At 34.1% G+C, this 11735-nt stretch overlaps 1 protein-coding gene and 1 non-coding gene across 3 annotated transcripts; both read right to left on the reverse strand.

Annotated features, from left to right (window-relative positions):
- Positions 1-305: 305 nt before the first annotated feature.
- LOC133878842 (pentatricopeptide repeat-containing protein At3g53170) lies at positions 306-4082 on the reverse strand. Of its 2 annotated transcripts, none has more exons than XM_062317388.1 (4): positions 3644-4082; positions 1832-2924; positions 1400-1537; positions 306-931 (listed from the first exon to the last, which is right to left on the reverse strand). In XM_062317388.1, the coding sequence occupies exons 1-3, from the start codon at positions 3965-3967 to the stop codon at positions 1515-1517; spliced, it is 1440 nt and encodes a 479-aa protein (XP_062173372.1). In that variant the 5' UTR covers positions 3968-4082; the 3' UTR covers positions 306-931; positions 1400-1514. The 2 variants fall into 2 exon arrangements, with proteins under 2 accessions (XP_062173372.1, XP_062173371.1); XM_062317387.1 differs by having other exon boundaries at positions 1736-2924.
- Positions 4083-4226: 144 nt separating this feature from the next.
- TRNAR-UCU (transfer RNA arginine (anticodon UCU)) lies at positions 4227-4299 on the reverse strand. The gene has a single exon. It is a non-coding gene; the product is annotated as a tRNA-Arg (tRNA).
- Positions 4300-11735: the final 7436 nt, after the last annotated feature.

The following is an 11735-nucleotide window of genomic DNA, read 5'->3' on the forward strand; positions in this document are numbered from 1 at the left end:
AGGCATGGAATAAGGTAATCTGATTTATTGCACCAAAAGAGCTGTTGGAAGAAAGTTTAAGTGCAATTTTGCTTGTTAGAGTGACAAATTGTGCTTGCATGTTTGATTTCGAATTGCGTCGAGACATGAATATAAAACTTTATAGGTCAACCATACTTAGTCTATTTAATTAAATGAGTCAAACCCCTCAACCCTAATTCGTAAATTTCGTATTAGATTCATATTGGATTTTTGCGTATTGTATAAAAAATTGTCAACCTTAAATGTTGTGTGTCAAGACACGAGTATAAGACTACATAGGTCAATAATAAGCTAACCCATTTAATTTAAAAAATTCAATGGTGATTTTTATATAAAAATTACGAGTTTTTAATAACCTAATTCTGTATTAGGTTCGCAGATCGTATAAAAAATTACGAACCCTAATTTTGGGGCAATGAACTGTTCAAAAAATCTCTTTTCAAACAGTTGGGGTTGGCAAGACAAATTTTGTATGCACTACCCATCACTCGGGCTTAATTAGTGTTATTACAGGTCTCGTAGCAACAACCTGAATGATCTTTTTAAGTCTCACTGTTACATTGGCAGTACCTTCAACCTCAGACTAAATCATCTCTCACTGGTGCCAGGCAGCAAATTGTCCCCAACAAATTTTCTCGATTCTTGTAACTGTTGATGCAGCCACATGGTCACAAGTGCATTCACTTGAATCACTTCTATGCCTTCCAAGTTCTATCCCTCTCATCTTGCTGCTTACTCCTTTCACACACATATATAAGCTACCCTTCAGTTCATGTTTCGGTTCCCCCATTGAAAGAGGTTACTCAGAAGATACTTCCCCTTCCCCCAAACCCTGAAATTTCCACCAGGTGTTCACTGTCAACTTTACCTCCACCATTAAACTACAGTGATTACATATGCATTGATACCTCTGCATAATGAAATGAAGATTGTGTTAGATATGAAGTCTATTTGGGGAGATATGAATGAAGAAAGAGAAATGTTATTTAGTAGATTGCTATACGATTGTCATACAATTGAGATAATGTGACAGTAAAAAAAAATTCCAAACAAAATATTCGAGTAACAATGGTTGTCTATCCTGAATCGTCTATGATAGATCACTTGAAAAACATTGATGTGTCAGTAGATAAGAAACTAGGTAAGAAGTTATTGATGATAAGAGCATAAAGGACAGATGCATATCAAAACAGCCAGTCCATAGGGCCATGTTGGACCGTATGAATGAGGTGCACAATTTCCCAAATATAACATAACAGGTCCAAAAATTTGAATTAATAGAAGTGTTTTGCTTTAAGGCACTATGGAAAATAGCATGTCAGTAAGTGTAATGTACAAGATAGCTAACAAGAGAGGGAATAAAAGCTAATATAAATACCCGCTATGATGGCGGTTAAAAGGAAGCAATAATTCTTTCCGACATCCAACCACCTTTGGACATTTGACCTGTCCATCTGTGAGGGTTGCTCTTCCAAAAAAAAATATATATCATGCTAGCATCCGATCAACCTTGTGCCTGAGAATACAATAAGATTGTATGAGAATAAATTCAACAAAACTGAACAATACTGAAGGTGGTAATTAAGATAGTATTTCCAGGATTGAATCTGAAGCAGTTCTTTGAATATTGAGCCCCTCCCAACAAAAACCCAAAACCGATTGTCATTGGTGCTCAAGGAGAGTCGGTAAAATACAAAGAAAGTAAGATTGTTACCTTTGAGAAGTAAAAAAGGTAAGCAGTTTGGCAAGCGATTCTTTGAGAGAAGCAAAATGATAGAATTATTAGAAAGTATAAGGCATGGTGAGATACCAGAAATCTCTTTGGTTGCAATCATCTTCTCCAGATTTTCAGCAGCCTCAGGCATGCCTTGTGCATTGTAGGCTTGGATCATGGTAGCAAAGGTGATGCTATCAGGTTTGCAAGCTCTCTCTTTCATTTCCAAGAACAACTCACTCATCTTTCTCACATCCCCAGCCTGACCATATGCACTGATAATGCAGTTAAAAAAAGGGGTATCTAGTATTACATCAGAATTCTCTACTTGCCTCAAAATTGAATCAACTTTTGTTATATGTCCAACTTTACTGTAAGCACTAACAAGAGAGCAGTAGGTAATAGAGTTGGGCTTCATTCCTTGATGCTTCATTTTCTTGAAGTATTCATCCATCTTCTTAATATTTCCAGCCTTTCCGAACAACTCAATCACTGTATTAAAAGTAACAATTGTTGGAGAGAAAGACCATTTCTTCATATAATCCATAACGGAGCTCATCTTCTCATACATGCCCGCTTTTCCATATGCTTTGATCAGGATATTAAATGTCTTAATGTCTGGCCGTATTCCCATTAGCTGGAATTCATTATACCACTTCTCCAGTTTCTCGATCTGCCCCGATTTCCCATAAGCCCCAACAAAAGTATTCAATGTGAAAACATCAGGAAGGCAGCTTCCACTTTCAATCATATCCGTCAGCGTGTTCTCCATTAGGTCAAACATTTCCGCTTTACCATATCCGTCAATAATAGTGTTGTATGTCACAGTGCTGCATTTGATCCCTAGATATGACATCTCAGCACGAATCCGTCCAATCAGATCGAAATGACGAGATTTAGAGCAACAATTAATAAGAATAGAATATGTATATACATCTGGTTTGCAGTCAGAGACCGATTTCATGTCATCGAGAGTACATAAAGCCTTGTCAAGAAGGCCACTTTGCCCGTAAGCACTTACAAGAGCAGTGTAGACATCAACAGTTGGTCTGAGCCCTTCAGACAACATAATCTCAAAAAGCAAACTGGCCTGCTCAGGTTGCCTACACTTTCCAAGCATCATCAACAACTTCGTGTATGTTTGGCACCTTGCCTCGTACCATTGTTGTTTGCGAAGCAATCCAAAAACCTATGATAAAGAGTTTAGCTTTCAGAAATAATTGGAAACTTCAGGAAGTCCCACAATATATGGGACTCGCACTCCAAATTTTGCATGGAGACGGTGGATGTAAGAAAAGATGAACTGAACAAGGGAAAAGACTCTTTGAGGGTTGAACTTTCGCATTTAGACTTAAAAAAAATATTATTATAACATACTCCAGACATTCAACGGTAATAGAGTTCCATATGTTCTTCTCTAAATTTTTAACTTGAATCTTCATGTTCAAAAATTCTTGTTGACAACTGTGCTTGTTAACTCACCCTACTAATACAGATTCCAAAAAGTATTCTAGCAGATTCTCTGATTTGTGTTTAAGGTAAATTTGAAAGCTCCAAATAACTCAAATATCAACTCTAAGGGGAAAAAAAACAGGACAACAAAGAAAGCATAGAAAATACACTACTTGAAGAATCAAAAAGAATAAAATACTTCAATAGCTTGTCACTACTTTGTCAAAAAAATGTCAGCAAACTAATTAAGACATAATATCTGTACTTCTCTTTTTATCATTCCACATTACCCCAGGAAACAAACAGAGAGACAAGATTATTACTTTAACATACCCAGAAGCCAAACCACACACAAACCCACCAAAACAACCAAGAAAACCCACCTAACATGTGCCCAAAGAAAAAGCAACTAAAAAATTTACAACTTTTTCAAAAGAAAAACAAAAACCCACTAACCTTGAGAGCATTTTCCCACTGATTCTCTCTGATAGCCTCATCCAGGGCCTCCAGAACAGCCTTAGGCCACAGCTGTTTGTACTTTCTTGAGTTGGCTTTCCTCACAATGCCCTTCACCGCAGCATCGGTTCTAAGAATCCGAGACAGGTCCTTCCTCGGGTCTTTCTGCAGCCAGTCTGAGGCGGGTTTGGAGCTCCGTTTAGATAATTGGACAAAAAATTTTGGTAGTTCTTGCGTTTGTATGTGCGTATGGTCTCTGAGGAATTTTGTCGAATAGGGTGTGGACGAGCGTAGGTTAGCGAGAGCAAGTGTCCCGGGCTCCATTGCGCCGGGGGATGGAGGATAAGGCCGAGTTTGGGGGGAGTGTTGGTGGTTGGGATTTTGTGGGAGACGATGATGTGCGCGGGTTGGTGATGTGAACGGATTTGAGGATAGAGAGTGCGCTTAAGGCGTACATTAACGTACAAGTACTACTGGACCGGTTTAGATGATAGATTTGGGCTATAAATGGGTCGTGTGGCGTGCTTGGGCTATAAAACCAGGCCCAAACAACGGCCCAAAAAGTTGGTCATGAAAACAAGAACACGCCTGGTGGGACTCGAACCCACAATCGTCTGATTAGAAGTCAGACGCCTTATCCATTAGGCCACAGGCGCTTCACACTGTCGCCCAACAACTTAATTTTATATAACCATTTTAAATATACTATTTACTTATATACCCCATCTAGCCATCATGAAATATGATTTTCCACCATTTAAATATACAACTTTTCACCATCTTATCTATGTGGCAAGATGATCCTTCACTAGCTTTAAAGTATTGTTTATTTTTAAAAAGATAAAATAAGATGGTGAAATGTTATATATTTAGGTAATGAAAAATCATATCTGAACCATCATTCTAATATGCTAACGTAGTAATGTCTAATCAACCCTGCCACATCACCCTTACTAAAAAAAACTCAAACTGAGCATTATTATGCCAACCTAATGGGATGGGTTATGATAAATAGCTTATAGCATTTCTCATTTTCTCTAACAAAAAAGGGAGAAAAAAAAATAGAGAAATTTTATACACTATACTTTTATTTATATTTATTGATGTGGCACTACAAATTAGTCGATGTTAAAAATAGGAAAAATTACATTTTAACTTTCCAAATTACCACTCGTTTTGCAATTAGCCTCACATAACTGTCAACACTCTGACTCTCGCCTCAAAACTACCAAAGCCTTAAAAAAATGCCTCATTTAGGGAAATATCTCAATATTATCCTTGTCATGTGTCATTTTTCAATTAAAAAATAATAAAAAATTAAAAACTAAAAAATACTAAAATTATATATATTTTTTTAAAAAAAAATAAAAATAAAAAAGAGGGTGTTTGGGGTGGTTGTCATTGGGAGGGGGTTGGCCTGCGAGCCACCCCCCAACCCCTATGGGTGGCTCCCTAAAATCCATTTGGGGTGGCTCGAAAGCCACTCGCAGGCCGCCCCATTTTCATTATTTTTTTAAATAAAATTTATGGTTTTTTTTAATTTACTTTTGTAATTTTTTTTTTAAATATTATTTTTTAGTTGAAAAATGACACGGGCAAGAGTAATATGGAGATATTTTGTCAAATTGGGTATTTTTTTCAAAAGTTTTGGTAATTTGGAGGCTGGAATCGAAGTATTGACAGTTTGTAAGGCTAATCGCAAAACATGTGATAATTTGGGATCCTAAAATGTAATTTTTCCTTATAAATAAATAAATATATAAGGACTGATTAACAATGCTACATCAACAAAGTGAGATATAAGTGTGTTGTATGACATTACCAAAAAAAAAAAAAAAAAAAACAAATATGGCTCAACTTGTTAGAATTCAAGCACAAAGGTAATTTTCACATTAATGTCAATTTATAACAAGATATGTAAAGGCCCAGAAGACGAGAGAGGCAGTAAAGGATCGAGCTGGAGCAGAGCATCCCAAGCACATGAGAGCCAACGCATGGAAGAACGAGTCCTCAGTCCAGTTATGTTTCTGATCAGTGGATTTTTTGTGTTACTGAAAAAGAAGTACTTTTTCTTTCTTTTTTTTTTCTTTTTTTTTTTTTAATTAATTAATTAATTTTATTTATTTTAATGTTATGAATTTGTTCGTCCTCGAAGGGTAGCTCAATCGGCTGGGGACCATGCCTCATGAAGCAGAGGTCACTAGTTCGAATCTCTCATTCCCCTCTTGTGTAGACATGTCAAAAAAATAAAAATAAAAAATGAACTAATTTGTTCAAAAATTCTTTCTCGACTAGCATAGGGTCGGAGAAAATCTGTGTCCCAGCAAATTCTGCTATTCGAATTGGTGGGGATTATGGTTAATGTGTTTTAGATTCGTTTGAGTTTGCGATTTTAAAGAGTAGGATTTGAAAAAGTGACTTTTAAAAACGCGATTAAGTATTTGGCATTTAAAATCGTAAGTTAGCCTTTAAAATTTTATGCTTTTAAAAAAGCTTCTCTTTGTTTACGTTTTCAAATAGTAATTTTTTAAAAATACGGTACTCAAACGATTTATTTTTAACAATTTAATTTTAAAATCACAATTTTTTTTTTTATTTACAAAATTACAATCCGGAACCCACAGTAGAAAAGTAGACTTTTCTTTGCCCTTTCTACCATGTTTGACTAAGAAAATAATAAGACATAAATGTAAACACAGACTTTTTGAATCTTGGGTGGAAACAAGCTCAAGGACAATAACGTGTTTTCGAGAACAATCGGGGGCACAATTGTCAAAAAATGCCGACCACTTTATGGCATTTGGGACGTCTCCTTATTAAATTGAGTTACCCAGACATATCCTTAGGATTTATACCTTCTTAAGATTCGGAAACATAAACAATATTTTATTTCATTTTTTTTTTCCTCATTTTCGTTTTTGGAAGGTAAAGTGTGAAGGAAGGAATATTTAAATTCTTATTATTTTTTTCTCCTCCTTTTTTTTTTCTTCTTTTTTTTTTTTTTTTTTTTTTAAGTTTTAAGTTTTAGAAGATAAGTGCTGGCATGGAGGATCGAGTAATTCTAAATGTTATTTTTATGTTTTTCTAAAAATGATATGACTTTTAAAATCATTATTAGATTAAAATTTAATAGTAATTTATCACAAATTCAATGGTGATTTTAAAATGTACATCATTTTTTAAGGGACACAAGAATGACATGTAATATTACTCGAGATGATTGGAGGAAGTAAGAAAAACAAAACATAAATTTTCTACCAACTGGTTTGTAGGATATGTGTCATTTAAGCTATTGAAAAAATATGTGAGAAACACGTGCTGTTAAAAAAAAAATGTAATTCTCAAATGCTGAAAACACGTGTCACTTTTTAAGGTTAGTTTGGATGAAACTTTTTACAAGCCAGTTTGTAAGAAATTTGTAACCAATAAATTTCTTACAAACCAAATTCTAATAGGACACGTGTCCCTTTTGTGAGAAACACATGTTTTTTTAATTGTCTATGCTTCTCACATTTTTTTTTAGTAGCTTAAAGAACACCTGCAATTTTTAAAGGTTGATTTGTATGAATTCTCTACAAACCCCAAAAATTTGTTAGAAAAACAATACCAACATAGCAAAAAAAATTTAAAAAGAAAATTTTAAATTTTAAAAAAATAATAAAAGAAAAAGAAAATATGAGGGCAAAAAAGTAAATTCATTTTGCCATCTTAATTAACTATTCCAATACTACTATTCAGAATGTGAAAGGAATCAACAAAAAGAAGGTTGGCAGAGAAAAGCCAGCTATATATACAACACATCCTCATGGACGCCATTTGGGACGTCTTCTAGCTTTGCTGTTCATTTTCTTCTCCTTTCTCTCTCTCTCTCTCTCTCTCTTTTTCTTTCTCCTTCAAGAAAAAAGAAAAAGAGAAAAAGGGTTATTATAGCAGGTGGGAATCCATTTTCTTCTCCCTTCTCTATCTCTTTTTCTTTCTCCCCCAAGAAAAAGAGAAAAAAAGGGCCGGGGTTATATTCAGGAGGGGATTCATTTAGGTTGGTTTCATCATGGGGAAGATTGTGGAGCTGTTAGATGCCGGTGTCAGAATAGCGGCAAGATTTCATTCTCACTGCCCGCAAACTGGCCGCATGTACTACCACCCTCCGGCTGCCTCCGACGACAACCACCACCACCACCCACATGGAGGCGATGCCGCCTCTGGTGACAGGAGCCAGGAGTCAACCCAGATGCGATATTGCGGTCCCAAGGCTGCTGAAACTACTACAGAATACATTCTTTATTCTGTTTGATTTTTAGCAGAAAATAGAAAGAAGATGTTTAATGTTTTACACAATATATATATTCTTTTTTCTTTTTTCTTTTTATTTTTCCATGTTTCATGTTTCATTTTCGAAAGTATATTTCCCAAGAGAGATTTGTCTGTTTCTGTCACCCTTCCAAAAATTTTCTAATGAAGCCATGAATTGAGATATATATATATATATATATATATATATATATATACTTTTGATATATTGCTAAAACTAATATGACATATATTCATTAAAGAGTGTGGTTTAAATTAAGGAAAAAAAATCAATTTAGGTCCGATTTTCGTGTCAAAAGTGTGATCGTAAACTACATAGTATATTGTTTGATAGTGCGTTTTTTAAAAAATTGTAGTTTGAAATTGTAAAAAAAAAAAAATTGTGTTTTTAAATTGCAAAAAATGGCTTGTATTTTTAAAAATACACTATTTTAAAAGTTAAACTGCGATTAATTTTACCAAACACTCAACTAATCGCACGTTTTAAATTTCTCACATTTTTTGAAATTACAAACCCAAACGAACCCTAGCTTACTCTTTAGTTTTTACGTGAGACATTTTCAATTTTGACGATTAACTCGGTCATGTTTGTTAAATTAATATTTGTTTTCCGTTCTCGAAACACAAATCATTCCAAATTGTTTACACCTTTATACAACGTTACGACACTTCTTCAAACAAAAACCAAAATATGTTAACAAACATAATCCTTATATTTTTTTTCTGACTTCAAATACATCTCTTCCAATTTCACATCCATCCCACAACTTTATTACATAAAGACTTCATTGACCAATTCCTCAAGAGTATACTTGAGAGATGATTTTAAACACACACACTTTGGTATCAAAACTAGGCCATTATTGTTGGAGAGGTGTTTTAGGCCTATAATATTGACATGGCCCACATGGGCATGTGCAAATAGAACTTAATTAGATCATAAAAAATTGTGATATTACATGAAGCCAAATGGGTTGTCACGACAAATTCTTTGATACAAGGACGGATTTAGGGGGGCGGTATATATAGGCCATGACCCCCTTAATTCCAAAACATAAAGAAAAAATTTAGGTAAAAAATATAAATTTAGCCTACTGGTTCTTACCAACAAAAAAATATAAATTTAGCCTACTGGTTCTTACCAACAAATTTTTTTAATTCCTGACCCTTGCCTATAAGAACTTATGGCTCCGTTCCTGCTTTAATATGATTGATTTGATAAAACTTTTTAAGTGGTGTTTTTTATTATTATTATTATTATTGTGAATGGTATTGGTGTTTTGGGAGGTTATGCTATTTTGTGGCTGGAGAATTGATTCTGTTCATTGGCAAATAAACAAATATAGAAAACCTATAAAAAATCAAATGCCATAGCTTTTTGTGTCCGCCAAGTCGCCAAACAGGCTATATTCAATGGCTCCTTTGCCTTATTTCCTCACGCATATTCTAATACTTTTGGTCTTTTTCTTCAAATTCGTCCTTTTTCCTTGGCCAAAAAAGAAAATTTGCGTCGACTTTTTTTTAAACCCTGAAGTCTTCGAGGACTAAGTTAACCGTTGTTTGACTTTTTCTTTTTTATTATTTTTATTTTATTATTATTTTTAATTTTTTTTTCCTACATTTAGTCTTAAAAAACTTCTTTTATAACCCTTGATTTTTCATTATTCTAATATATATATATCAAAACTTTAAAAAATGACAATTTAGGTTATCCAACTTTAAATTTTTTTAATTTCAACCATCCGTTAAAATTTTCTTTTAAATCCTATCAAAATTTTCAAAATATCCCTACTTCGGACTATGACTATGCATATTTGTCTCCAACTTCTTTCTAGTGGTTGTTGCTTGTTCTAAGTCGGAGTTTAGATAGGTTCGTCTTAATCTTTGCTTCTGTAACCACTTCGAGTAGCCCCTTGAGATGATCGGGTTACTTGTTTGACTCATTTTCTACCATTTGTTTGTACTATCGCACTTCTTTTATTTCGTTTTGGGTTTGTTGTTACTTGTTAGGCAGCCTGCCCTATTTTCTTTTTAAAGATCATCCACTTCTTCTTCCATTCCGATTAGGAGTGGAAAAGATCCTCCCCTATAACCCTATTCCTTACTCAATTAGGGGAAAAATGAGAAAAAGAAAAAAAAAAAGAAAAAAAAAGCACATAACAACTAGTTGTATTTATGGACGGAACGAAAAACTCCTATGGGCAGGAGTTAGGGAACAAAAAATTTTGTTGGTAGGGGCGACATTAGCACAATTGATAGTTTGTGGGACATTGACAATGAAGGTTTTAGGGGATTATGTATACTTTTTCCATTTTTTAAATTAAAGATGTATTTGTATTTTTTTAAATGTTAAAAGGAGTTAATACGTCGGACATCCACATTGCAAACTTCTGAACTTTGGAGGCGACATTGCAAAAGCTATAACAATTCGAGATGGATAATTAAAGTTTTCCTTAATTTTTATTTGAGTGACCTAATTGACTAATGAATGATAAATTTTTTTCTCTAAATTGGTCTATTAAATTGACATCTGTCGTTAAAATACGTGAATGTAAATGTAAACCACATGTTTTAAAAATAAATGTGAATATAATAAAAAAAGGGAGGAGAAATTTCAAAATTTCTTTGATTCCGATTTATTAAAAAAACCTTGTCCGACAATGAATGGGCCGGAGACATTAACTAATTCACATGTGTCACATAAAACTCTCACGTACAGTTTGGTGCTTTGTCATAATGGGTTGGCTGTAACAAGATAACCAATACAAAATAGGGCTAATAATATTTTAATTTTGCTGAAACGGTCTACCATGTATTTCTTAATCCTCTTGTCGGTTCAATAGAAAATTGAGTAATATTATATACTCTACCCTCCCACGTCTATCCCGATCGTTGATATAGTAATATGCGCCCACCAACCTTTTGATCAACTCTCATTAAACAGTTGTACAACTGTTGTGCACCACTTTGGAGACATGGGATGAGTCCCACGTGGAACCCATGTGGTGGAACCCACCACATGAGACCTACCTCATGTCTCTAAGACCTTGCACAACTGTTGTGCAAGAGTCATTTTCCATTTAGTATTCATATACATTGGGAAATATGAAGTTCAAACTATTGATAGAGAATTTCTTAGACCCAGTTTATTAAACTGACATCTGTCATGAGCAGGTCTAATGCAAATGAAAATCACGTGCACTATTAATCTTATTGAAAATGCATGTAAAAATCTATGCTTTAGGGCAAATGTTAGTTTAATAGATTATGTTAAAGAAAATACTTCAAACCTAATTTAAAGAAAAGCTTTGTCCAAGAAAAAGAGGGTTGTATTTTCTCAAACCCAACTTAGAGGAATACTTTGTCCAAAAAAGAGAGGGTTGTTGAATTTATCTAGCTGTGATTTTTAGATACGGCTACAAACTAGTCCGATAAAGTGACATGCGTTCCTAAAGAATGTGAGAAGCAGATGTTGTACTTGATTGCGCTCGGCGCTTTTTAATGATATTTTTCTTACTTGTCAAAAAAAAAAAAAAAAAAAAAAAAAAAAAAAAAAAAAAGAATGTGAGAAGTTACTTTAGTAGACTGGTTTGTTGCTAATTTATGTCCAGTAAATAATGATGTATCTTCTTGATGTAGGAACCCAAAAAAGAAAGCGTACTCTAGCTGTTCAATGTCTAAGATGAGTAGTGCACACCATAAATGCCCCAAAACAAATTTCATTTCCCCCCATTACATTAAGTGTACAACAAGTCTTTATCAACATGTTGCTGGATAAAATCAA

This window comes from Alnus glutinosa, chromosome 10 (assembly GCF_958979055.1).
Source record: "Alnus glutinosa chromosome 10, dhAlnGlut1.1, whole genome shotgun sequence".
Lineage (NCBI taxonomy): Eukaryota > Viridiplantae > Streptophyta > Magnoliopsida > Fagales > Betulaceae > Alnus > Alnus glutinosa.